Source organism: Notothenia rossii (genome assembly GCF_949606895.1).
Source record: "Notothenia rossii genome assembly, chromosome: 2".
In the NCBI taxonomy this organism is placed as follows: Eukaryota; Metazoa; Chordata; class Actinopteri; order Perciformes; family Nototheniidae; genus Notothenia; species Notothenia rossii.
In genome coordinates, this window is record NC_136904.1 from 64,643,636 (window position 1) to 64,670,278 (window position 26,643).

The window sequence follows — 26,643 nt, forward strand, 5'->3', positions numbered from 1 at the left end:
TGTGGGATGCAATCCAATAAAACAGTAAAAGTGTGAAGGAATTGCAATGTGAATGTGACTGACTTTGTTTTTGGTCTAATCTCAGTTGTTTTGCCACATTTGTACACAATCAACACACTGAATTAGTCTTTTGCACTAATCTATTGCACTATTTAAGTAAATATTTTTGCATGTGAGAAAAAGCTTGAATCCTTTGAAAACTCTAACTATAACCATTATTTGCACCCAACATTTAATAAAATAGATTTGTTTAGCATATGATGTTAAAGGCCATGTAATTCATCCAACACAGGTGTTTTTTAACATGTAGTTTAGATATCAACAGAATAATTTTTTTTATTTTTTTTTAGGGGTTGGTCATAATTAAATGACATATACGTTAAAAAACGATGTTGGTTCCGAAGTTTGCCGAGTACGCCCCCGATCACTCCCGAACGAGCGGTGACGTCACACGTGGCAAATATTGCCATTTGATAAAATCAGTCAAAATGGCAAGCAACGCGACAACTTCAGACAGCGATAGCGATCATTCAAGCTCAGATTCGGTGGGTTATCTGGATTCAGTTACAGAAGTAGAGAGTGAACCAGCTAGCCTTAAACTTCAAGGCATCTTGCCTTATCAGTACGAGCCTCCTGCCCGGTAATCGAACAACGAGGCAGAAACTTGTGAAAGAGAAGCGGATAAATACTGAATGGTAAATTCAGATTTATTTAATTTGACCTGCACTAAATGTCGATCTTAATTTGTCATCTGTTCCTCACACGTCCGGCAGATATTGTTTTTTGTTCATGTTATGTACAATATTCAGGTGTACATGTTAATGCTGTGAAAGCATGCCCACTGCAGATGAATGTGTTTGCTGCAGAGAGATCTGGCAGGTGATGGAACAAATAGACAGTTTGCAACCTACTGACCAGATAGAAGACACCGACGAGAAACCAAGGTGCATTATTAGCCACCCAGGCTTTAGAGAAGGCTGTCTCAGTGTTTGGACACTGAAAATAGCGTATCTTCAAAACAAACAACAACACAGAGCAGTTGATGGCCCACTACAACAGTAAGTAAATATTGATTGACCCAACTGCCTATTGCAGCTTTGCTTTCATATAATACTTTTATTCACTACAGATATGATGGTACACTTTTAAAGATACCATTACACTCTTTCAAGCAGTCAAAAACAGCTTGGCTTTTATGTTTTCTGTGTATGCAAGTTCAATGTATGCTTGGGAAAAGAAACAACTACATATGTGAGGAAATATATAAGAGGTCTATGATTCTGTCAAGCAGTCATGTACAACTTCATATTTATTTTGTACAAGTAAAATACAAATATCATGTTATAAGCCAATTTGTAACCATTGCTACATAATAGTACTACATAACATTTTATTTTTCTCCAAATATATTTATAATCTGTATACTTTTTTTTCATTAGGAAGTATCGATATACAGCTTATCGACAGTTTGTACGTTGTTGCTGGGGTGTACTCGGCCCAAAAATCAGAGTCCCGCTGCCTGCATGTGCTGTAACCGAGATACGGAAGACTTACCCTGAGCCGGGAGGCCGCTATCAGGGATTTCAATGGCCAAATCTGTAATTTGACATAAGTCATGCAGCTGAACTGGTTAAAATGGTTTCACATGATGTAAATAATTTACAAAGTACGTCATTTACAATATTATTTTTCCAAAGAAACATGTAAATATAACAACATTTTCCAAATCACAAGTTTGTAAGATTGTATTAATTTACTGTTTGATAAATAAAAAAGGGTTCTTTTGTTAATTTTTCACTTGTAACATTTGATCTTCATTGCAGTGTACATTAGTCTATTTTGGTATATGTGCGAGTCCACAAACAATTAAAAGTGGTAAAAATAATAAAGATATTCAGACGTAATTCATTTTTGGCCTTACTTATTTCACTTCAACTTGTATATATTTCAGTCACTAGGCAAGTTCACTGTACTCTGGTGAAATTTAGCTCAAGCTGGCATAACACCTGCGTAACTTAATTCTGACCCGAGTTTTGTGCACAATCTTCCAGCACCCATGATCAATGTTTATAGCAATCAGCAAACATTCACAGCTCAAAAGTGTTTTTAAATTCTTCGGGCTTTAATTCAGCTTCTCTACTCATGATAGTAATATCTTTAATGCTAATCTGATCAACCAGAAGAAAGTAGAACCTGGATGTTGGAACACTGTGCCTACTGGTTCAGTAGAAGTGCATTGCACGAAATGTAGGTCCCGACACCCCACCAACAAGCACAGACATAAACATCAGAATGTAATGTATTAGGCAATAATATCAGTGATATGAGTGAGTAGAAACAATCACCACAAAAGAAAACTGTATAATATTGATGGCTGATCACCAGAGGATTCAATAACCAGTTTGACAGTCTGCCAGGTATTATGTTAATACAGTATATAAGTATAGAGATATTGTCAATTTTATTTGAAGTACACTATTATGAAGTATCACCCATAGATACAAGAAAAGTTTTTGGACACAATTAAAAGGAACTGTTTACACAAGATAAGAACCACACCACAAAAGAAAGCAGGAATCTTATTTCAAAGCAAAGATTAAAGATAGTCTAGTAAACACTGTTACTGGTTAATGAACCGACAACTGTGCCTACGCACTGCCTCATCTTTATCGGGGTGGTCCATCTCTGAGGCCAAAGGTTGTGGTTCTTGGTTACGGACTTCTTGGATGGACTCTCTCAAGTCCTGTGGCGAGTCAGAATAGGCTTGCAGAAGATCTTCAAGAATGTTTGTTGTGTACTCTGAAAATAATAGAATAGTTTAGCAGGGTCGGAATGCTCATGTGTTACTGTGTTGGTAAATTGGTATATTAAAATCTGTCCCCTATCTAAACTTACTATATTTTGCTGGTGTCTTTTCCTTGCATACTGAATGTTGACCCTTTTTGAACTTTGGGAAACGGATTGTGAAACGCTCTTGGCCCTCTCGAGTCACAGCCTGTAGTTTTGCACTGTTTTCGTTGTAGTGTAGTGCTGCCAAGTAGTACCTGAAATAAATATTTAAAACGATTATTTCTTAAGTAGACTGAACAATTACAGAAAATATAGAATCAAAGTATCCCTAAAACACAATTAAAAGAAATCCATTTAGTACAAGGCTATCATTAGTTACCTAGCAAGCTGACAGAGCCACATGAATCCTGTATGCTTCGGTGCAAAGCGAATGATTAAACTATGGAATGCTTCCAGAGATGATGTTTGGTATGTACTCGAGATCTTCTTGATGTCCTTAAGTACATGGGGATTGGTTAAGATGTCATTCAGCAGCTCAGCTGGCTTAGATCCTGCAATAAATAGTTTACATTTTTAGGGAAAGAGATTAACACCAGGACTGCTGCCTGGGTAGGTGGCTTTCTGATTTGGCAACTAAATTTGACTCTTAATTTTGCCTTTTAAATTATTCCAGTATGTGCAAAAAAAAAATCCATGTACCTGGTCACACATGGGGTATATCTCGGTATCATGCTCATGTATGTCTTGCACATGGTTAGCAACAGACTTCCACTTTTCCCCTAACAAGTCAGCCTGCCCTTCTGGAACTGTCCCTGCGACATAGTACATATGGTGAATGATCGATTTCTTCCACAAACCAACATCTTCACAACCCTTCTTTTTGGAGAGGGCATCGATCTTTTTACCAAGTCCTGTAATTAAAAGATTAAATTAATTACCAACATACATGTAGCAAATAAGCATATATATACACAACACAACACAAATGTACAATATTCTGATAAATTCAGTTCTACTTCCATAATTAGCACACAAATTCACACCTTTCGCTATATGCCATGCATCGAAGTGATGTTTCAGCTCTGCTGTGTGGGGGTTGTGTGGAGTTTCTTCTCTCAGGTACTTTTCAATAGATTTGTGCCGGTCAGTTACCATAGATGCGACATCCAGCTCATGCGTCTCGGTCAGGAGTGTCAGACACCTCTTCAAGCCCTCGAGGTCACAAGCATTGCTGCTGGTTACCTCATTGCTCTGAATAACGACATAAACATTGGTAATATGTCATCATTGTCCTATACTGTATTTGTATGGTGGTTTCATACCTTGCATTCATTATTATTAAGTTAGAAGTGTGGTAAATTGTACTGTACCATGTACAAGAATATTACTACATGTACTTAATTCACTAACTATTTACCTGGACTAGTTGGGTATCCAGCACTTTGTTGATCCTTTGTTCGATCACCGTGTAGCCTCCATATTTGGCCGAGTGGCCAGGGCTGTCACAACGACCATCCCCTGTCAGATGTATGCCACCTTCCATGCCTTTGAGTCTCTCCACAAGACTCGTCTGTTCTGTTTGCCAGGCGTTGACTATGGATGGGATGATGTAGGATGATTGATGACGATGGTAGGTATTGCGGCTAATCCTGCAAACTTTCATGATGTCAAACACCCTTAGAGTCTGGGAGGGTAGACTTCCTGACAACAAAATTGATGCCGACATGATCAGATTTTCAACAGGAATTTATTGAGAAATGGCTGGCTGTTCCATACTCTTATGTATTTACAGTTTCCACATTTCTGCCTGATCTGCACTAAACTGCCAATGGTGTTATCAACCTCGCTAGAACTTGATCCAGCACAAATTGGGCAGTACTGGAACAGCTCCAACAAATTGGCCTCAAAGACGAAATATTTCTTGTCTTTTGCATATTTCCTGGGGCATTTGTGCAAAAGTTCTTCTTGCCTTTGTCTGGAAGCAAACAACGTTATCAATGATGTGTTTTGTTACAAGTACATTAATGTAAATCTGGTTATATACATTTTCATTACCTTCTAACTAAACTATGGTATGTTCACACAAAACTAACCTATCTTCTTCACATATCTCCTCCTCTTTTTCCTGTAATGCCTCATCAATCGACAGCTCCGAAGGCTTGTAGTCAGAGTCATCTTTGATTGGTGTCTGATCAGCGTTGAATACAAGTGTAGCACAACCTTTCTTTGGTATTGAAACTGTTGGTGTAGATGCACTTTCTTGCTCTTCATACTGTGTACATGCATCAACCATGATAACTGGATTTGTTGAGGTCCCTTTAAATTGGAAATTATAGTAACCATAACATTGTCCAACACATTGTCAAAAGTGATAATGAGACACATGATAACAACAATTCACCAATCTATATTTTGTAACTGTTTTCTTCTGTACCTTTGCTTCTATAGTAAGGTCTTGTTCGAGTTGAGCACTGTGTGCTTGCCTCAGATCTATGTGGCAATGTGCTTTCAGTCAACGAAGCTGCAGCAGGATCTTCTGGCAAATTAGATTCTATATAAACATCTGAGTCGCTCGAGACATGATCCTGTTCTGTCAGCAACTGGAACCAAAAACAAACAGTTAAAAAGACCTAACAATTTCAGGGATGGATCCTGCAGCGATCATGTTGGTCTCAAAACGTTTAGCTTTTAATGAGACAGACATATGCACACAAGCTAATTCTATTTTATTTAGGCACACATTTTAACAACTCAAATTCTTACTATTTATGTATGTTTCCCCAGAAATGGGTTTCATTTAACTTAAATCACACTTTTATCATAGGCCCCACAAATACAGCACACCAAACTCTCATATATCTACATTTGTTTTCAGTCTAAATCAAAACAAAACATATTACTTTGATATAAATGAAATAACACATACCCTTGCCACCTCTAATTTGGAAATAGCCCTTCTAGGATGTGGGCAGATTTAACTTGTTTTCAGTTTTTTGCCGAGTGAAGAAACTGTGAAGAAGTGAAGAAACTGTCAACATTGCTTGCAGTCGTTGCCGACAAACATGCAGCAGATCTGGCTCTCTTTGCGCCTGATGCTTTTGGAGTTTCGGCGGGTCTTTCAGGGTTTATGGTGGGTACAGCATCTAACTTAAGCGTTTTTTTGGTCTTGTAGCCTAATTCCACCATCAAAGCTCCTTCAAAACTGTCTGGGTTGAAATGGCTACCACATATCACGGCTTGTGATTTCTCGTGCGGCGGATGAAAGTTTGCTCTTTTGGTCTGTACAAAACGGATCCACTGACGTCTAACAGCCGAGTTTTTCGGAAATTCGTGTACACTGTGACCTGACAGGCTTGAATTACCACAAAACTGAACTACACATCGCTTCACTATCATGAATTTTTAGATAAAAAAAGTTTAGCGAGGTCCGGTTACACATATGTTGAGCGAAAATAGCGGAAGGATACAAAACAAACAATCCAGACGAGGCTGGTGTTTGCCACGTGTGACGTCACACAGCTGGGTTAATGGCTGGCAAGCTTTTTGCTACTTTTTATTTGGGGGGTACTTATGGAAAGAAGAATTGATGTTGATATGTCAAATGAAACAGTGGAAAGTGATGAAGCGATTTATTAACACAGAATAATGTTTATTTTGGACATTTCATGGACTTTAAAGGTCCCATGTCATGGCCATTTCAACTGATCATAATTTTATTGTTGAGGTCTACTAGAATAGATTTACATTGTTCAATGTTCCAAACTCACATAGGTTTCTCATACAGCATCTCTGTATAGTATGTGTATTCACTCTCTGTGCTACACGGTTTGTTGGAGCCCCCCCCCCCCCCCCCCCCCGTGAGCCCACTGTGCTCTGATTGGTCAGCTCGCCTACTGGGCGTGTCTGAAAGGTTGGGGATTTTTTGCGAGCAGACCAACAACCAATCATATGAATATCCCGCCCCCGACATACAAAGCAAAAAACCCCGGTTCTTCTCCACTCAGAATATGTGCAGAAAGGATTATGACATTGTGTTCATTAATGTGATGCATATAGTTTATGATGTGGCAGAGGTAAAGTGTCAGCGGGAAGGGCTATGATGAAAGTGTATGAGATTAATGTCTATGGTGCTATTTTATGCTACATTCCATGCTGGCTAAAGATACCAGCCGTTTCTCAATCGCGAGGATACTGGCTTGGTAGTCGCACACTTCCAAGTCACTTCCTTCAGAAACGAAGCAAGTATACTTCCAAGCCACGGCTTCGGAAAACAAAGAAGAATGGAACAGGCTAACAAGTGTGCCACTCTCTCTAACGGTTTCAACATAAACTGTACCGAAAATAAATACCTCACGATGTCTATCTAATTATGAACTTGCTTTACTTTCACGGAACACATTTTTGGTGATAACAAATGCAACAAAGTAACATATTTACCAACACATGTTCTACGCCACCACATACTTACATTTAAATGTGTGCTGTGCTGCGTCGGTTCAGCCATTCTCCGCAAGGGTTTTTGAAATTGGTCCGTGCGCAAAGCATTGTGGGGATTTGAAGGACGCGAAGTCTACCCATGTGCAGCCTCAAAATTACCCCCAAACCAAGGACGTGGCCTCGGTGGAATTCCAAGTATGCTGGAGATTGGAACAGTCCTTCGGCGGCACTCGATGACGTAGTATCCTTGAAATATTGGCTTGGAAGCCAGTTTCCTCGCGATTGAGAAACGGCCACTGTCTATGCTTGCTAGCAATGTTTAAACAAAGTAAACTGGATATAAAATCCCCAAACAGGCTAAAACCTACCAGTTTCACCCACTGTCTCTGCCACCTCCCTCCATGCCTGGTTCCTCCGGTTTGTATCCCCGGAAGTTATTCGCGACTGCTCATAAGGAACCGGGTGATTTACTACCGCAATAACTAATTTCTCCTCCATTTTCAGGAATATAGAAAATTAACTGCGGTCTGGCTCTCCCAGCTTGCACGCGGTTTGATTGGCTAGCGCTTGTACTGTCAGATTTGCATAAACGGGATTTGATTGGCTGACGCTTCCACCTCAGCTTCAAAAGTTGAACATTGCTCGACTTTTGAATCCTGAAAATCCTGGGAATCTTCGCTTTGCTTCCCCACAATGCAGTTCGGCGAAAAGCGAGGCAAATTGAGGTCACCCCATTCAAAGTCAATGGGCAGAAGCGTTGGAAGATTTTTTTAAAGCTGCTGTGTGGACGGGCCGTTACAGAGGAACATCAGTGATTATGTTTTACAATGGCGTTAGCAACCAGAAAATGACCCCAGTAATGACTAACAGATGAGAATGCTGCGTGGGGTCTGGGTGCCGTGTTGGCGGGACGTTGCAGGGCTCGTTGCTGTTAGGGGGGGACAGCGAGACACAGCGAAACCAAGCCCGAACCCAGCCCGAGCACACACACAGGGGCGCCGTAAGGGAGTGAAAAGTTAGGATGGTTCTAATGGCACATGATTGACAGGGGCCCCAAAAAATGTTAGAACATTAAGAAAAAATGTTTAAGTAACCTTTCATCAATCATCAATAATTAACATTAATATAACGTCATATTGATAATGTACTCACTAAACGCATGATTCATTTAACTTATTTTCTTCCAAAAGTTAGTTATCCAAAGCATCGAACACACCCCTCTATTTACATGTAATGGTTTGGTCCTGCCTCCAAACGCTGTGCAGCACCGGCCCTTTCTAGCAGAGAGTGAGAGCATGTGAGGAGGGATGCTAGTACTTACGTGTGTACGATGTCTCAACGACTAACAAAGTCAGGCTTTCAAGAAAGAAAAGAAAGACAAGAGAGAAGGGACTAAAGGGGCGACAGTATGTCACCCAGTTTTTCAAAAGAAAAGGTGGGTGTGGTCCATGAGTGGTGGAAATGAGTCTGTTAGCTAAGCGTAGTCCATTGTAAATAATAATTGTAATGTTTTGCTTACATTAAAGGTGGGGTAAGTTTGAGAAACCGGCTCGAGATACACTTTTTGTTATATTCCATGGAATGCTCTTAACATCCCGATAGCAATGAATATCTTAAGTGCTTTGACAAAAAATCCATGAAAATAAATTAATCTGTGGAAGCAGTATTACTGTAAAAAGCACGACCAATCATCTGAGCCGGCCCGGCTAAAATAACTGGATGGCCTACCTGCCTGTCAGCCTTCCATCTGTGCACAAACTTATCTCGTGCCCTCATTGGTCATGTGCGCGTTCGTGTGTGTTGGAGGAGGGGCTCTGTAAGGAAGTCTGAAGGAAGTGGCAGATTTTTTCCGGTTGTGTATTTTCAAATTTTAGCGCACTCAAGCTGGTTTCTCCAAAATTACCTACCCCACCTTTAAGTACTGTTAATATCTTCACATAAAATTCAGAGGTTTTTTATTTCACTCCTCTTTTAGCAGACATTTAATAAATGCAGGTACATTTTTAGCAGCTATTCATACTAAATCAGTTGTACCTCCCCTAGTGCCAGGACCAACAGATCCATCTTTAGGCTCTGCAGCCCTGTCCCCCCATAAGGCTTTGCAGTCTTACCATGCTCTCCATTGAAAGCCAGTTGGCTAGAAAGCTGGACTTCAAGGACTTGATCAGTGACTTTGCCTGTAAGAAGGCTAGGCGCTGGGCTCTTGGTAAGTAAGACTGAGCAAGGCCTCATAATAACTGTTAAAGGCTAGCAAGGCTATGGTAACGATATTGGATCACTACACACAAGATGCATGATGAGAAAAAGACTGAGAACAGGTAATAGGCTCTGATTTAGCACCACCATCAGGCCTTTTCATTTCCATTTTGTTGTCCGTTTACACTTTAATACCCGCTTATTTTGTAGTTGGTATGTATATTTAATTAAAAAATCTGCTGCTTATGTAATTTTTTTGTTAGCATTCTATAAATGATAATATTGGTGTTAATGTTCACTTTATTTTAATTTAAGAGGTCATGTATATTTAAGTTATATTTATTTAGATGTTTGAATGTTCCATTCAAAAATGTTATTAAAAAGGCATGTACACCATAAAAGATGACTATTGAGGTCTATTGTCAGGAATGTTAGTGTTATATCAAATAGTGAATTCTACTGCAGTAGAATGTTACACGTCTGCACAGTTTTGTATGTTCACCGCTCAGTGTCAGTAAATATTGTGTAGTTAGTATTGGACTACAAGATAGATGCAAGCCTTTACAGGTAGAGTTATTTAAAGCATAAATGAGTCGGTTGGGTTCTGGAGGTGTGGTTACAGCATTGTGCTTGGTTGGCGTGGCCTGGGCCTGGTGGTGGGGCCCAATGTGATATCTTTTCATGGGGCCAAAAATCCCTGGCGGCGCCCCTTCACACACACACACCCGCAGCCTGGCTGTGAGTCTGTGTGAGAGCACACACACAGACTCACAGCTCGCCACGTCCCGCTGTCTCAGGCTGAGAAATCCGGAGCTGAAAAGATTGTGTGTGTGTGTGTGTGTGTGTGTGTGTGTGTGTGTGTGTGTGTGTGTGTGTGTGTGTGTGTGTGTGTGTGTGTGTGTGTGAGGAAGTCCGGATTGGTCCAAACATAACGGCTCCGCGGACGTAACGGCTCCGGATTGGTCCATTTTGATTGTATGCCTCGAACCCAAACATTTGTCTTTTTCTCATACATTTCTCGCACATTGATGTTGACTTATTTTTTTTTATGTAATATCTCCTGGCTAACTGTTAGCCTAATCCTCTACCAACTGGCTTGGTTAGCATAATAAAACTTGTTTTGCAATATTGGAAAAACAATATTTTTTTTATTTCTCAATGGCAGTAAACACACTATTCAAAGTTAAACAAGTAATTTAGTCTAACAGATATTTAAAAACAGCATTTTTACAGCTGTGTCGCAGCAGGGCTGCGGATACTGGTAGAACAACAAGTCAGGGTCATGCTTCAGGGAGGGCTCTCTAACCTTTAAATAATTTGCTGGAAATTATTTCTCAAATTTGTGAAACCTTTATATAACATTTGTGAGTCACTGCTTGTTATTTTTTATTTTCCTAATGGTGCTTGACACGGTGGCCGAAAGCAATTTACGGAGATCATCTTGTCCTGGGCACGAGCAAGACACACAGCGGGCAGCCCATTAAAATTTATTTTTGTGTCGGTGAGTTGAAAGGCCAAATAACTAACTTCAGGCTATTTCAAAGTGGTTTCTCGAAGAGCTGCAAACAACCCCTTCCTCAGCACAGGAATAGTAAGTAAAACTCTTATATTCATCACTATGAGCCCCAAGTGACCCGTACAACAGCCTGAGTATTTTTAAGTACAATCACAAGTGCTGGTAGGCTTTTCCACTGGCACTGATCTTAATTTATGTTAGAATAGTTAGCAAGGATGCTGAAGACAAGCCAAATGTATTCAAAAAGCGCCCTTATTGACCTACTAATTGGCATATTGAGACACAATCTATATTTTGCCATATTCTAGATAAAAACAACACTTATGTGTAAATACAACAGTATGTGATCAGATGTCATTAACAAGTTACAGATCATAAACATGTTAACACAAATGTTGTATGAAGTACAGAATTGTCCTAAATAATATACGGCATCTACATGTTCCAGCACAAAAAAACCCTGGCCTAAAGGCTACAAAATGTGCAATGATTTATGTTCACAATACACTCTCCCTCTCTCAAAGCTCCCTACGCCTGGGGTCTTTACGCCAAGAGATTGCAAAACATGACAGCAGTTATATGTCAAGCAATAAAGAAAAATAAATAAACCTCAAGCACGACTCAACAGCAAACACTTCATCCACCTGCAATCAAAACGACATTCAAACCTCCAAACAAGACATAGTTTTGACAAGGTTTTGATCCAAAGCCAACTGTTCTGTACATCCAGGCCTTACATCCCTCATTTCGTAATGCTAGTTGATAATAAAGTTATAACAGAAAATACAGAGAGAATAAACAGCTGAATATCCTTCCCAAAGAGGACGGGTTGACTGAATAGGAATGTGGCATTGCTGCCTTTCTGGTCGTCTCGTAAATGAGCTGTGCGGGTGCCCTCACGTCATTGGCTGCCATCTCCTGGTCCGCCTCCCGAAGATGGTGATTGGAGCAAGCCGGGCCCGACGCACTCCATTCTCAACACACAGCCGGAGCGCACCTGCTGGAGATGACTTCAAAGCCTGTGACTGACGATCACTCTGGAGGCTGTTTTAATTATACTTCTTATCATTCAGAAGCTTTTTGTGTGTGTTTTATGTTTTACTGAGTGCTTATAGGCAATTTCCATCCCAGTATTCAGTTAACTATTTATTTTCTGTGCACATTACATAGACTAGCTCATATTCTACCTTCTGCTTGGGACTTTGAGTCTTCAAACTGTCCAATGTCAAAGACTGGGACTTACTTTAGAGTCAGTTGTATTTACATTCAGTATGACTTGTTATGATTCAATGTGAAAGAGTATACTGCTCAATAAATAATGATCACTTCACCACCTCTCTTGACATCTAGGCGCTTGAGAGTGAGTCAGAGGCAGAACACAGGGCCAGTGGAGAGAGGTCCATTGCTGAGGTGAGTGATAAAAGGGAAATGACAGTTTAGAGTCAATTGTGATATGGACTCTCATCCCAGAATTTTAAGGAAATCAGTTGGGATATTGAACAGGAAACATTTCAGTCAAGGGGCATCATATGACCAATATAGACTGAAGAGCAACATTTATTTGAACATTTGAGTCAATGATACCATTCCTAGGTGAACTTAACATCCGTATGGAGTCAGATCAGTCTCAATATTAATAAATGCTCACAGAAGGATTTACAAATGTATTTTGCGATTTATATATAAATGACTCTCCACAACAATATCTCTCAATGCACTCACAAATATTTATTGTTGTATATAAATGTAAAAAAAATGGGCATTTAAACTGCTTTTATTAATTCAAAGACGGCTCTGAATTAATAATCAAATATGTTTCCTTTCTTTACTACTGGATGAAATTACAAAATGTATCCATAATTTTCCTCATGCTAGTATAGTCACATAAAAGTATCAAACCACCTGTTAAAATGCACCAGAATACAGGAAATCTATTTTTTTTTTTCGTGGTGGGGGAATTTTGCCTACCTTTTATACATTAAATCTATTCATAATTATTACCAATTCCAACTGATGTGTTGCATTTCCTCATCCCTAGTGGGGACGTGACAGGCATTTTTATAAGGAGACCATCTATCAATTTAATAGTATCATTAATAAAATGTCTGGAAAGCGATTTTAAGAGAGAGCACAAAGACGAGGATTTAACCCATAGACAGTTACAGTATATACGTAGTGTGGTTGAACAGTAAACTCTGTTAAGCCCCTGTCACACTGTCCCGAAATTGACACCCGATGGATACACGTTTAAGGAAATTTTCAAATTTGGCTCTGATCGTAACAACATCGGGCCATTCGTGAGGGCATCTTAAGCCATCGTATGACCGCCGGTGGAGTTTCTCAGGCTCCGGCAGCAACTTCGTGAGCGGCAACTTCGTAAGGCACTCGTGAGGGCATCTTGTTATCATCGGTGCCATCGGGCATTCGCCCTCACTCTGATCGGGGGGAATGCCTGATGGCACCGATGATAACAAGATGCCCTCACGATGGCCTTACGAAGGTCAAAATTGAAACACAAATTCAACACGGAAATGAACCTTCGCAAGGTCCTTCGGCAATTTTTTGGCATGCCAAAAATGTTGCCACTGCTTACGAAGTTGCTGCCGGAGCCTAAGAAACTCCAACGGCGGTCATACGATGGCTTAAGATGACCTCACGAATATCCCGATGTTGTTACGATCAGAGCTGAATTTGAACATTTCCTTTATCGTGTGTCCATCGGGTTGTTTTATTGCACAACACAATCATGTAAACATATTATGTAAATAACCCTGTTCTGTGAAACTGAAAAGGATATAATATATTATTTTGAAGGCGAGTTGACAGGAAGTTGTTGTTGCTATGGAAACAACATTACGGAGAAAACTTAATATCTTCTACATATAAAGACGGATAAAGTAAAGAACAAAGTCTGAAAATATCAGTACAGTATCATAGTACTTTAACATAATCGTTTTTGTTACTTTCGTTGCAGTTGTATGTCTTAAATGTAATGTAAATGTTGCCTTTGTGTGTGGTTCGGGGCCATCTTCGTGCGAAATTCACAATTCCATATTCGTGTGTCCATCGGGTGTCAATTTCGGGACAGTGTGACAGGGGCTTTAGAGGAGACTAATCCCTGGACAACAACACATTAGATCAATTGTCATCATATACTCTGAATATAAAGTAAACATATAATGACTCTCAGAGAGCACAGACCTCCAGCAAGGCAAATGGGGCATTACGTACTGGTGGATGGTCCAAGTCGAATGGCATCATCATGGACTCGTGATATGTAGTATTTTATTGCATACAATCAACAATCCAACCTATTTCTGTGTGATCAACTTGGCAATTCAGGTACCAACATTGTTGCTGAATTTTTCGTCTTTTCAACACATCCATGTGAATTTCTCTAGTTTGAATCATTTTAACATCAAATACAAGCAGCACAAATGCCTTATCTTGCAACTTAAAACTATAATTTGTGTATCCGCCCTATGATTTGGATGCCTTCCAAAATGTAATGGGCTTTTCTTGGCCCATGTTACACTCTTCCACCAGGTTTTATTACATTTGGTCCAGTAGTTTGTACATTATCTTGCTGACTGACAGAATTATCGAGCCAAAAACATAACATTATTGGCAGAGCTAATACAAATATCAAGCTGGTCAAAAACATACATAATTTATGAGTTTAGATGATACTCCTCCACTCCTCCACCTTAGTTCTGTGATCTCATGCTAAACAGGATTTTGTGCAAACATAAAGCAGTAGTGTAACATTTTGGGAAATGTGCTCATTTGCGTCTTTTTGACAGCGAGATGAAAAGATCAGATATATCACTCATTTCTGGGTGGTAGCGTAGCTTACCTAACACTAGCTGACTTACTAACACATACATGCCAACCTTTCCAAATCAAAAAGAGGTAGGTTTGCGCGCGGTAAATGTGCACGCCCAAATTAGGTAATCAGAAGAAATGGAACCCCAGTAATTACATGTATAAACCATGTATTTAACATTTATTGCATACTTTTATGCTGTTTGGTAAACAGTGACATCAACGACATGTCTGGTCTGTAAAATGCCCGAAAAGTAAAAGAATCGGAGATAAATATCCCAAAGTCTCCACATTTTATTATATTTGTAATGTGTTTCTGGTCCTCTTTCAGTTGAGAAAGTGTAGATCAAGGATGTGTCAGGATGTAGAATTCTTGTGTGAACATCGGATATAGCCAGGTTCATATTCTTGTTTCATGTTGTTGACATATTAGAGTCAAAGGTTTGCACAGAGCGAAATATCTTTGTGTTGCGCGATATATCAGAAAATACTGCATTAAAAAAAGTCATTTCCTGCATTTTCTAATGATAAAGTGTGATATAAATAATGTACAGGCTTTCAGACTGCTATAGTTCACTAAACAGAGACATTAACGACATGTTTGGTGTTGAAAATGTCAGAAAAAGTGAAAGAATGGGAGATAAATATCCCAAAATCGTATTATATTTTTTGTGTGTTTGTGGTCCTCTTGCCAACAATCAGGAGAGATATTTGATAGTTGGTGCTTGAGAAGACTAAATATGAATCTGCAATTGACATGAATGGAGAAATGAAGTATATTCATTACTCGTTATTCTCTACTAATAGTTAATTAAAGACTGTATAATGGCTAATTTGCACACCCCTTTCAAGTTTTATTGACATATTATATACACAACTATGGTGTAGTTATGCAATGAATGAACAACTTGGGTCGCAGCTGAGGTTCCTCAACAGTGCATCACAAGACATCTATAATATGTGTGTACCATTAAACTGTCATATTCTGCACATTTCTTATACTATCTACATACATAAGAGTATAATTCATATGTATATTAAAATAAGTGCTTCAACATTAACATTTCAGGAAAGCAATATATTAGACGTTAAGTACTTTGTCAGGCTTAATATTTATCTTTTGATACCCCCAAAGCTTTTCTCTTATTTAAAAGAAGACCTTAATCTAAAGTATTATTTAATGTGTTAATAAAGGTTAATTAGATTGTCTGTTTTGCACATCCTCATATTAATATCTTTGTACATCCGGCACTAAACTGTTTTATTGTAGAGATCACTTATAGTATCTTGTTGATTTTTTATATTCTATATTTCTATCATTGACCTCCTACTTTCCCCCAATGAAAGTATGTACTCTTAATATTTGTTTCATCAAATATAACACATAAAACAATAATTCATTTCTATCAGCTGTGCACCGTTATGGTGTAAATATAACCTATCTACCAATTAGATCAAATGTAAAAGTCAGCCGAATTAGTGTTGATAGTGCAAAGAGACGTATTGTGTGAAGAGAAATTGAAGATGTTGTTTAATTGTTGATATATTTATGGTCCACGTCACGTATTCAGTTTCGGCGGCAGTTCTTCCTGTTTGTCTAGAAGTCTTCTCATCAGGGCTCTATAAATAAAGAACTACAGCAGATGTGTAATATTTAATGCAGCCGAACTGTGTATTACAATACCGTTATGTGATGACTTTCAAAGAGAAAAGCAAAGACACTCGGAATAAAGTATTATTTTCTTTTATAAAAAAAGTTTTTCGGATTTGATATGGCAGGAACACCATATCCCTATATGCATTGCGGCTAACACATCCAATCAGCGAGCTTAAACCCTAGCTGAGGATCTTGGGTAATCAGTTCAGTGGCTGTGTATCGCAATGATGCTGTCTGTTTCCGGTTATTTTTATTTTGAAATTCAGTTCCTGACGGACGCCAAAAAAGCCAGAGATTATGGAATTAAACAAATAAATAAAAACAAGGATAATTGTGTGTTATTGGTGAGTAAATAACAGTGTGTTGTTTAGAAAAGAATAACAAATTAGAAGGGAAATAAATATTTTAAAAAATACAGATTTCAGTATTCTGAGGCTCTGAGCCCCATATATTTTCCTCACAGACGACAAAAAAAGTCAGACATTATACGATTTAAAATAAAAACAATAATCGTGGCTTGATATTGAGTAAGAACATGTTTTTATGAACCCCACAGCTTCCGGTCTTCCAAGACCCGAACGGACAAAAAGACGTGCTGCAGGCACGAAACATACTACCAATAGAAATACATTGCTTTTAAAATCGTTCTGTGTGACACGAAGGAAAGGGGAAAATCGTGTTGGTGAACACGAATCAATAGATTAAATGTTGTGACTATAACACGAAATGCCGTGCTATTACACCTACACCAGAGGCCTGTACTACGAAGCTGGATTTTCACTTAGCCGGCTAACTTCAGGGAAAGCTCGGGCTTTCCGGTCCTACGAAGCTGGTTCTCTTTTTAGCAGGCTAGATCTCCATGGTAACTTATGCTGTGCGGCTAACCTGCCCCGGAGCAGGTTAGGTTGCAGGCTAAGAGCTCAACTCAGTGAAAGCACTGCCTGCTGACCAATCAGAGCTCAGTGTGTGGAGTTTAAAGCGATGAAGTCATATTACAGGAGAAAGGAAATACAGAAAAGCTGCCGTTGCAGGAAAGACGGCCGGCAAAAATCACAGACTGTGTGAACGTGAACATTAATAGAATATCACCTCCCATCTTCAGAGCAATCTGACTATTATAACATAGCGTAAAGAAAGCTTACTTAAATATCTGCCACAACATAAGTAACCGGATCAAAGTAACATTAAGTACAGTCCGCGGCATATCACATCATAATGTATCATATTTCCTTATCTGAGTCAGCTGAGCCGTATCTGGCCGTGCAACACTCACAGTGTCACATACTGTATGCAGAAGTATTATTTTAGGCAACACATTCAGTAGACGAAACACTCGAGGCAAATGTAATTAAAGTCAGATCCACACTTGTCTTAGACGGGGCAGTGATATCATAAACCTGTTAATGTACGCATTCAAACACTTTTTCTTTTACCAGCTGTATTCACCTTGCAGGTGCAGCTATGTGGCTTTTATCCTGGATAAAGTGTTTAAGTCACGGATGTTTAAAGTTTAACTTCTTCATATGTCTAATATTATAGTTGACTTTTCATTCAGGAAGTATGACGCTGCGCTGTCAGTACGCTTCTCCATGTTCGTGATTGGTCGAATGCTCCAAATACCACCCCTTTCATGTGAACGCGCACCTAACTAGATAGGGCACGGCTGGCTTGAGCGATCCACTTGATAACCAGCGTCGTAGTACAGTTTAGCGGCAGCGCGTATGTTTTGGATTAGGCCAACCGTCTAACTCAAACATATCCAGGTTAGGAAAATCCAGCTTTTTAGTACAGGCCTCAGGTCACCAAGCAAATACAAATAACAACAGAGAATTGTACTTTGCTTAAAATCATAATTATTGTATGCTTTTTCATTTACATTTTACCAATAGTTTTGGTTGCTAGGACTTTGTACCATAAAAGCTTTCGGGGAACCTGCTGGTTGACCACATCACTGGCTTTTAAGATCTTGTTTGCACTTTTGTTGCGATGATGTCAATGTAATGATATACAAAAACAATTTTTTCAGCCTAAATAGATAGTTAAAGTTGGCCTCCTTTGAGGAAAATAACTGTAGCCCACTGGATATAAAGCCTGATTTTAAAAGAGCTACTTTTGTGAAAACAAGAGCCGAAACCTCATGTCCTCTATATGAACTGTTGACCAGAAACGTACCTGTCAATTGCTGTCCAGTTGGGACTTGAATCAACCTGCATGATAAATGATCAGACATAACTGGAAAACAAATAAAATCTCACCTCCAGAGCATTTGGGTCTTAGATTCTGGCCTCCCAGTGATTCGTAGCACTTTCTGGGAGGGCTTTCCAATCACAACCTGATTTACAATCCATGGTTTGAAAAATTGCTTTTTCTAGTGATGGAACAAGCTTTGCAGTTGGCTGAGATAATTGGCTGAACAAACAGTATGTTATAGCTTAAACATAGGGTTTGACATAAGACTTGGCAGTCCTATATAAATCCCAACATCACTGTTTTCTTGCCCCTGTACTCCAGTGTGACGCTTTGTCTCACAGTTACTTGGAAACATGTGAAAAAAAGTGATGGTTTCTTCATTTTGTAAAGCTTGTTGTCAGTCTGGCATCAAACCGGACAAGCTTTTCCAAGATTGACTGCAATGGAAACAATCACTGGGAGAAACACTCCCCAGGAAAGCATGCTTTTGACATTATGTTCTGTCCAACAGCTGACTAAGATTTTAAGGAATAGCCCTTTCAAAAAATGGTGTAAATCTATCACATGTGGGACACTGTGAGGAATTCACATTTAGGCACATGTGATTGTTAAAAAAGAATGAAGACAATTTAAACCGAACATTGCCTAATTTCAGTTTTGGATTTTTCACGCCTTGTTCTACACTGATGTTAACCTGCTTTTTTTTGCAGTGTCGTCTGGCATGAATAGCTACCACGGCTTTAACTATAAAAGAAAAGCAAAGACCTTGGATGAGTCTCAAATCTCAAAGGACATTACTTTTGTTTTTAAGTGGGGCTTTCTGTTTGGGTAAAGCCATCTTCTGCTTACGCGATACAGCACAATATATATCCTCCTTCATTTTCTCCGTCCCTTCTCTCTATGATCACAGAGTGATGTTTTGACTGGCCAAATCCCTAGCATTTCTCCCGGGGTTAGTGCACATTCAATCATAAGGGCTTGGGCCGATCTTTTAAAAGAACCTCGAGATTATGTTACCTCCACCCAACAGGCAGCTCTATTGATCCCGTCGCGCTCTTTGTGCACTCCTCCAAGTGTGCGCCGTTCATGTAGACTTCATTTCCCATGCCCTCCCTCTCTGTTATGCCACACTCTCTATTCAGTGACATATTTATGTTGGTAATTAAGCCAAGATCAAAGCACTTTTGCTTTTCAGGGGTTTGAGAAGGTAAGCCAAGGTACAAGACAGAAAAAGTTGAAAGGCGAGTTCCTGAAGGGAAGATAGTCGCTTGAGGGAAGGTGGTTGGTGCGCTCAGGCTTTATTCTATGCTGGAAACATATAATCATTTGAAAGAGGATAAGGTTGAAGTGAGGACATTACTGGAGCCACACCTTATCAAAACATGGTCCCTAATTGAGACACTGGTGCCTAAACACACTTTCCCCAGATGAAAAGAAAATGGCCTGTAAAAACAATTCCAAGTTGACTTTTGGACTGTCAAATAGAACTTTTCTCGGCTGGTGAACACCCCTGGATGCAAAGTAGAACAACATGACTCCATATTTCCAGCAATGTTAGCTATGCAGCTGACACTTTCCCATCAACTTCAGATAGATCTGCAAAGGAGAAGATAGTGTACATACCACAACTGATGACATCCAAAGAAATGACATCCAGTTTTGTTGAATTTGGCAAAGTTTACTAATAATGATTTAGATTTTAGCACCGTTTAAATGAGGTCAACCTCTATTTTTGGTACTAGTTTCTATATGAGTCAATTGCATCTAAAATATCTGAAGATTTCATACCTTGTAAAAAGGGGAGCTGCACTTCTGGAAAGTGAACAGAAACTTCCTTTGGTTTATCGTCCCCTAGCCCAAACACTGCGTTTACAAGAAGGACAGAGGAAAAAGACCCACACGCCAGAACTTTAATGATGTAAATATTATTGGGAAAATGTTTGCCACTGGCATGGAACAGATAAGCATTAAAACCACAATGTATCGGAATGGAAATTAGCACAGAGCCGCTTCAGCATCGCATGGAAGGTCATTGCTTGGCAAGATTTAAACTTGGCTTCCATTACTGCTCTTTAAGTCGACGTCTAGGAGACCCACAGGCCATCCTGCACGCAAGGGTACAAACAATCACTCCCTAATACTCTGTAAAATAAATGTTGATTAGGTTTCGATTCTTGGATATAAGAGAGAAATAAATAAAAAAAGGGTTCAACAAAAAATCATTGAGACTAAAGTTCTTCTTAATATCAAGTATAACACACATTAACATGTATGATGTCTTTTAACCTTTTATGCTACCACCAGTACTCAACATGGTTGGTATCACAACACACAGATTTCTCTTTCAGGTTTCTCGTTGCCCATCATTACATATGGATTCCAATATGTTGCCCTTGTGAAACACCTCAAGCTCTGTTTGTGGCACATGTAGACATTAGTAGCCAACCATTTCCCTGAATAGAAGCATCAAAGAACATTGACAACCTATTGTCATATTGAGTGCCATTCAATTTGGTAGAGATATCGTACGGGGATGCCTTGAGTGCTCATGTGGTGCCCAATAAGGTCAGACTTTCAATTAGACACTACTGGTTTTTCTCTTGTTTATCAGTTAGCTTTTCTTCACAGTGGGCATGACACCTCAACGAGATAAAAATATATATAGTATAGTAAACATTGTTTATTGGCCCAAACTGGATAATCAGACAGTGAAGCTAATGCTGTTTTTCTAGTTTTTTTCTCGAATTGTTCTTTGCTAGTGAATAGGTATTTTATTCAGGGAACTCGGATACCCATTCCTAGCTACAGCTTCTGTGGTTTCCGTAATCAAAAAGGGGCAGTGAATGTTGATGGGCAGCCCTTTTGCCCTGCACTGCTGCCAACCTTGATACACAATGCAGTGCGCATTGTTTAATTATTCCAATCAAAGAAGGAGATGGACACTACTTGCCTCCTTTGAAAGTAGCTTCATTCTCGTTCATTAAGATCAATGCATTTTGTGTCACCCAGGTAGAGTTGTATGTCCTGCAATCAAATCTAATGACATTTTTAGCAATTCAACTAGGGATGTCCCGATCACCTTTTTTTGCTCCCGATTCGATTCCGTTCATTTGATTTTGACAATCTGCCGATACCGATTTTTCCCGATCCGATCTTTATGCAATGCATTAAGAGAAAAAAAAAGAAAAAAGCATTCAAGTTGTCCCTTAGGGTTATTTTTTTATTGAAATGACCCATTCTATCCAACATGGATAGCTTCACAGCAACATTGGATCAAAACAAAATAAAGCTTATTAGTGGTTCACCACAAAATAACCATTTAAACAAACTGAGTGCAGATAGTGCAGTAACAAAACAAAAATAACTCTATTGGAAAGAGGTAGCTTGACGAGCTTCACAAGTTACAAATAATAAAATACAAATTTGGCTTAGTGCAGAATTCTAGCCTTAAGACTAACTATGAATGAAACGATGAATTCAGCTATCTTGGCTGTTATATTGTTGGCCTTTTCACTGTTCTGGGGCAGTTTCTCTTTCCTTTTAAACGTCTCTGAAAGTGTTGGTTGTTTCAGTGCCGTTACCTGAGTGGCCGCTTTGTACTCGTCGTGTTCTTGGTGGTGTTTGTTTCTCAGGTGGCGTATTATATTGGTCGTGTTGAGCGTAGCTCTGTTCTTTCCACCACGCGGAACCTCCGCCTTGCAAACATTGCATCTGGCTGTTACACTGCCTTCGCTTTCAATTTTAAAATAATTCCAAACTCCTGACATATTCTCTGTCCCGGCTCCGGATTCCCCAGCTGAATGTAGCCTCTCGTTAGCCTAGTGCTACTATTAGACACTGCGCCATGCCCACTCTGTTGCCAGATTTGAGAGAAATAAGCAAACAGGTCTTGGTCGCTTATTTCTCTCAAATCTGGCAACAGAGTGCCCAAAAGAAGCAACACATACATGATGCTGTGTAATTATTATTTTGTTTTGTAACATTAAATAAAATAATACAAATAATTTATTAAAAAGAAAATCCCCGATCCCCGATCTTTTTCTCCCGATTCCGATCTTTTGAAAATCACGTGATCGGCTCCGATCCCCGATCGGATCAGGACATCTCTAAATTGAACTTGTTTCTCAATATATCAAAGGTTAGTCCAGGCTGCATTATTTGAAATTGTGTTGAAATGTGCCATGTCATTTTTTTGTCCAACATTTATTTTGGAAACTGGAAAACCTTTGAATTTTCCCCTCAATCTTCTCTGTGAACAACACATTCTGTTATTTGGCGGCAAGGCCTAATCTTATGTCTATGGTCGTTCAACTTGTGTAGCTTTGTCAGTGTGTTGTGTGTTCTTCTAAATGTCACCTCACCGAGCAAAATAGCACTTTATAATCCAGACAGACGAACTTTAGCCTCTTGCTGTGCTGACCATGGAAAAAACGCCACTTTCAGTTGAATCACTTCTATGAAACTCCCCTTCAGTTTAATCACTTTGCAGCTGGTAGAAGTTGCCGGCCGTGCCAGTTTCCCTTCCTGTAGTTACCAAGACAGCCTGTCCTCTCTCATTACGAGACGCGCTAAGTCTAGAGTGAGCAACCGCTATAAGAGACACAAAGTAAAGAAATGCAATCACATCAAAAGCAGCTGTTATGCGACAAAGGAGTTTACATACATCGTCATACTATCACTGAACCATCAAAGTCTGCAGCATAATATTAATCTCAACCCTCTGTATCAAAAGCCTGTCGCTTTTCGTTGCAGCCTGGCCTGTAAAGTATTCTCTTCTGGGCCTTTGATCATCTACATTTTATCTCCTTTGATTATGTTGCCAATGTTGGGCGATAACATGCAATAAAACTAGAATACATGAAAAGAAAAAGACACGGAAAGAGAGTTGTGTATAGGATTTTGAGCTCCTTGGAAAAAAATAAATGTAGGATCTTGTCACATCTTAGGTTTATGTCACGGTTTTAGTGTTGTCTGTCTGGTTATGGGTTTTGTAAGTCTGTTCATTCAGTGTTTTGTCTTCCTCCTTGTGTTTTGTCTGGTCATCCTCCATGTCGTTAGTTTCCCTGGTGTGTCTGGTTGTCTCATTGTGTTCACCTGTTGTCCTTGTGTTTCTCCCTCCCCTGCCCAGCTGTGTGTTGTCCTGTGATTACCCTTCTGTGTATTTAGTCTAGTCTTCCCCTGTGTTCCATGTCGGTTCATTGTTTCCCCTCCATGTTATTCCACGGTCTGTGTTCCTTGTGCTGCTCATTTTGTTGTTGTTGATATTTTGGATACTGCCTTTTTTGCCACAGGTTTTATTATTTAATAAAGCTCGCTTTTCGTTAATACTGCTTTTGGGTCCTACCTTTTCCACGCATCCTGACAGAATTAACCGACCAACAATGGACCCAGCAGATTTTTATTTTGATTGGGACTTGTTCTACCTAGACTACACTCTTCAGTGTCATTATGCTGAATGGAGTAGAACCTTGGCTAAAAGGGACAAAGAGGCTGTCCTCAAAAAGGCACAAATGGAGGTGGACAACGTGCCATGATTGAGAAGCTCATTGCCTGAGTTTCTCAGAGTTCTTTCTCGTAGCCCTGAGTGCCAGTCTCCATTCTCTGACCCTTTCTTGGGATCCCGCCTGGCGTTTGGAGGTCCACGGAGCCTCCAAAAGACCTCTAAAAGTTGCAAGGTCAGGAAGCCAACTCGTACTCAGGTACCGGTCCTAGCAGCCATGGTTCCGGCTCCAGTGCCGGCCCCAGCAGCCATGGTTCCGGCTCCAGTGCCGGCCCCAGCAGCCATGGTCCCTGCTCCAGAACCGGACCTTACAGCCATGTTTCAGTGCTCCAGTGCCGGCCCACACAGTCATGATACCGTGCTCCAGTACCATCCCACACAGCCATGGTTCCGTGTTCTGGTTCCTTGCCCAGCGGCCATGGTTCCGGCTCCAGTGCCGGCTCCAGCAGCCATGGTCACTGCTCCAGAACCGGAACTTACAGCCATGTTTTCGGCTCCAGTACTAGCTCTCCGGCCGACGCCAGCTCCCTGTGTCCTGTCGGCGTACCGGCCAACGCCAGCACCGTCTCAAGTCACCTCTCCAGTTCCCTCTCAAGTCCCCTCTCAAGTCCCCTCTCGAGTTCCCTCTCTAGTCCCCTCTCAAGTCACCTCTCGAGTCCCCTTTCAAGTCAACTCTTGAGTCCCCTCTCAAGTCAACTCTCGAGTCCCCTCTCAAGTCAACTCTCGAGTCCCCTCTCAAGTCACCTCTCGAGTTCCCTCTCAAGTCTCCTTACAAGTCAACTCTTGAGTTTCCTCTCAAGTTCCCTCTCAAGTCTCCTCTCGAGTATCCTCTCAAGTCTCCTCTCTAGTCACCTCTCGAGTTCCCTCTCGAGTCACCTCTCAAGTATCCTCTCAATTCTCCTCTCAAGTACCTTCTCAAGTCCCCTCTCGAATCCCCTCTCAAGTCACCTCTCGAGTTCCCTCTCAAGTCTCCTTACAAGTTAAGTCTCGAGTTCCCTCTCAAGTCCCCTCTTGAGTCCCCTCTCGAGTTCCCTCTCAAGTCACCTCTCGAGTCCCCTCTCGAGTCTCCTCTCGAACTCCCTCTCAAGTATCCTCTCAAGTTCCTTCTCCAGTCACCTCTCGAGTCTCCGCTCAAGTTCCCTCTCGAGATCCCTCTCAAGTCACCTCTCGAGTCTCCTCTCGAGTTCCCTCTTGGGTCCCCTCTTGAGTCTTTTCTCGAGTCCCCTCTCAAGTCCCTACCCAATAGCCTGTCCCGTTGGGGGTCCCGCCGACTACTCTTCTACCGGGGGCCATGCCAACCCCATGTCCTCTTACGTGGGGGATCTTGCCGACACCTGTCCCACCTGCTCCGGTTCCTGTCCGGTCGACACCGGCTCCTGCCCGGCCCCCTGAGAGCCGCGGTCTTCGCCCTTGAGGCCGGCCCCCTGACTCTTCCTGCCGCTGCCTTCGCCCTCATGCTCGGCCCCCTGAGTTCGCCCGCTGCGGTCTTCGCCCCTCCATGAACTCTGCCTTGCCCCCGGGCCGTCCGCCCGAGACCCCCACCATGGACTCTGCCTTGCTCCTGGGCCGTCCGCCCGAGACCCCCTCCTTGGTCTCTGCCTTGCCCCCGGGTCTTCCGCCCGAGACCCCCTCCTTGGTCTCTGCCTTGCCCCCTGGCCGTCTGCCCGAGACCCGTCCTCCAGACCCCCTCCACCCACCCTTTCTTGGCCCTAGTTATGGGTCCCCCTCCACCCACCCTGCTGGACTTTTTTTTTGGGACGTCTGGGATCCGTCCCTTGAGGGGGGGGTTCTGTCACATCTTAGGTTTATGTCACGGTTTTAGTGTTGTATGTCTGGTTATGGGTTTTGTAAGTCTGTTCATTCAGTGTTTTGTCTTCCTCCTTGTGTTTTCTCTGGTCCTCCTCCCTGTCGTTAGTTTCCCTGGTGTGTCTGATTGTCTCATTGTGTTCACCTGATGCCCCTGTGTTTCTCCCTCCCCTGCCCAGCTGTGTCTTGTCCTGTGATTACCCTTCTGTGTATTTAGTATAGTCTTCCCCTGTGTTCCATGTCGGTTCATTGTTTCCCCTCCATGTAATTCCACGGTCTGTGTACCTTGTGCTGCTAATTTGTTTTTTTTGGATAATTTGGATACTATTTTTTTTGCCACAGCTTTTATTATTTAATAAAGCTTGCTTTTCGTTAATACTGCTTTTGGGTCCTACCTTTTCCACGCATCCTGACAGAGCTCTACTTTCTCGTTTTTCTAATTACCTGAAATTGTACTTCATGCACTTGAAATGTTGATATTAATCCTGAACCAGATTTAAGTTAGAGGCCACCAACCCAGGGCAAAGAGAGATGCTGTAGCAGAGGCATTATGAGGAAATTATTAAAGCGCCTTTTGAATGTTAAAGCATGAAAACATGTCACAATAAAAAAGGCACAGAAAACAATGATGAAACCTGAAAATGAAACTAATAGGTGCCGTTTATGATTTTATTCTCACTGCCGGTCATTTCATACATATCCAACCCAAGTCACATTTTTAATAAA

The 26,643-nt window shown here is 40.8% G+C and overlaps 1 protein-coding gene across 4 annotated transcripts in view; it reads right to left on the reverse strand.

Annotated features, from left to right (window-relative positions):
• Positions 1-1,317: 1,317 nt before the first annotated feature.
• Positions 1,318-26,643, reverse strand: part of LOC307029132 (uncharacterized protein) — a 57,152-nt gene continuing 31,826 nt past the window's right edge. Inside the window, exons 5-13 of one of the 4 annotated variants that reach the window (XM_079664788.1) lie at positions 5,717-5,799; positions 5,225-5,390; positions 4,884-5,106; positions 4,208-4,491; positions 3,834-4,041; positions 3,490-3,701; positions 3,170-3,341; positions 2,896-3,044; positions 1,318-2,799 (exon numbers count right to left, since the gene is read on the reverse strand). In XM_079664788.1, the coding sequence (XP_079520914.1) occupies positions 3,318-3,341; positions 3,490-3,701; positions 3,834-4,041; positions 4,208-4,491; positions 4,884-5,076 (921 nt within the window). In that variant the 5' untranslated portion in view covers positions 5,077-5,106; positions 5,225-5,390; positions 5,717-5,799 and the 3' untranslated portion in view covers positions 1,318-2,799; positions 2,896-3,044; positions 3,170-3,317. Of the gene's footprint in view, positions 2,800-2,895; positions 3,045-3,169; positions 3,342-3,489; positions 3,702-3,833; positions 4,042-4,207; positions 4,766-4,883; positions 5,107-5,224; positions 5,391-5,716; positions 5,800-26,643 lie in introns of all 4 variants that reach the window. The other 3 variants (XM_079664790.1, XM_079664791.1, XM_079664789.1) reach the window with 3 other exon arrangements.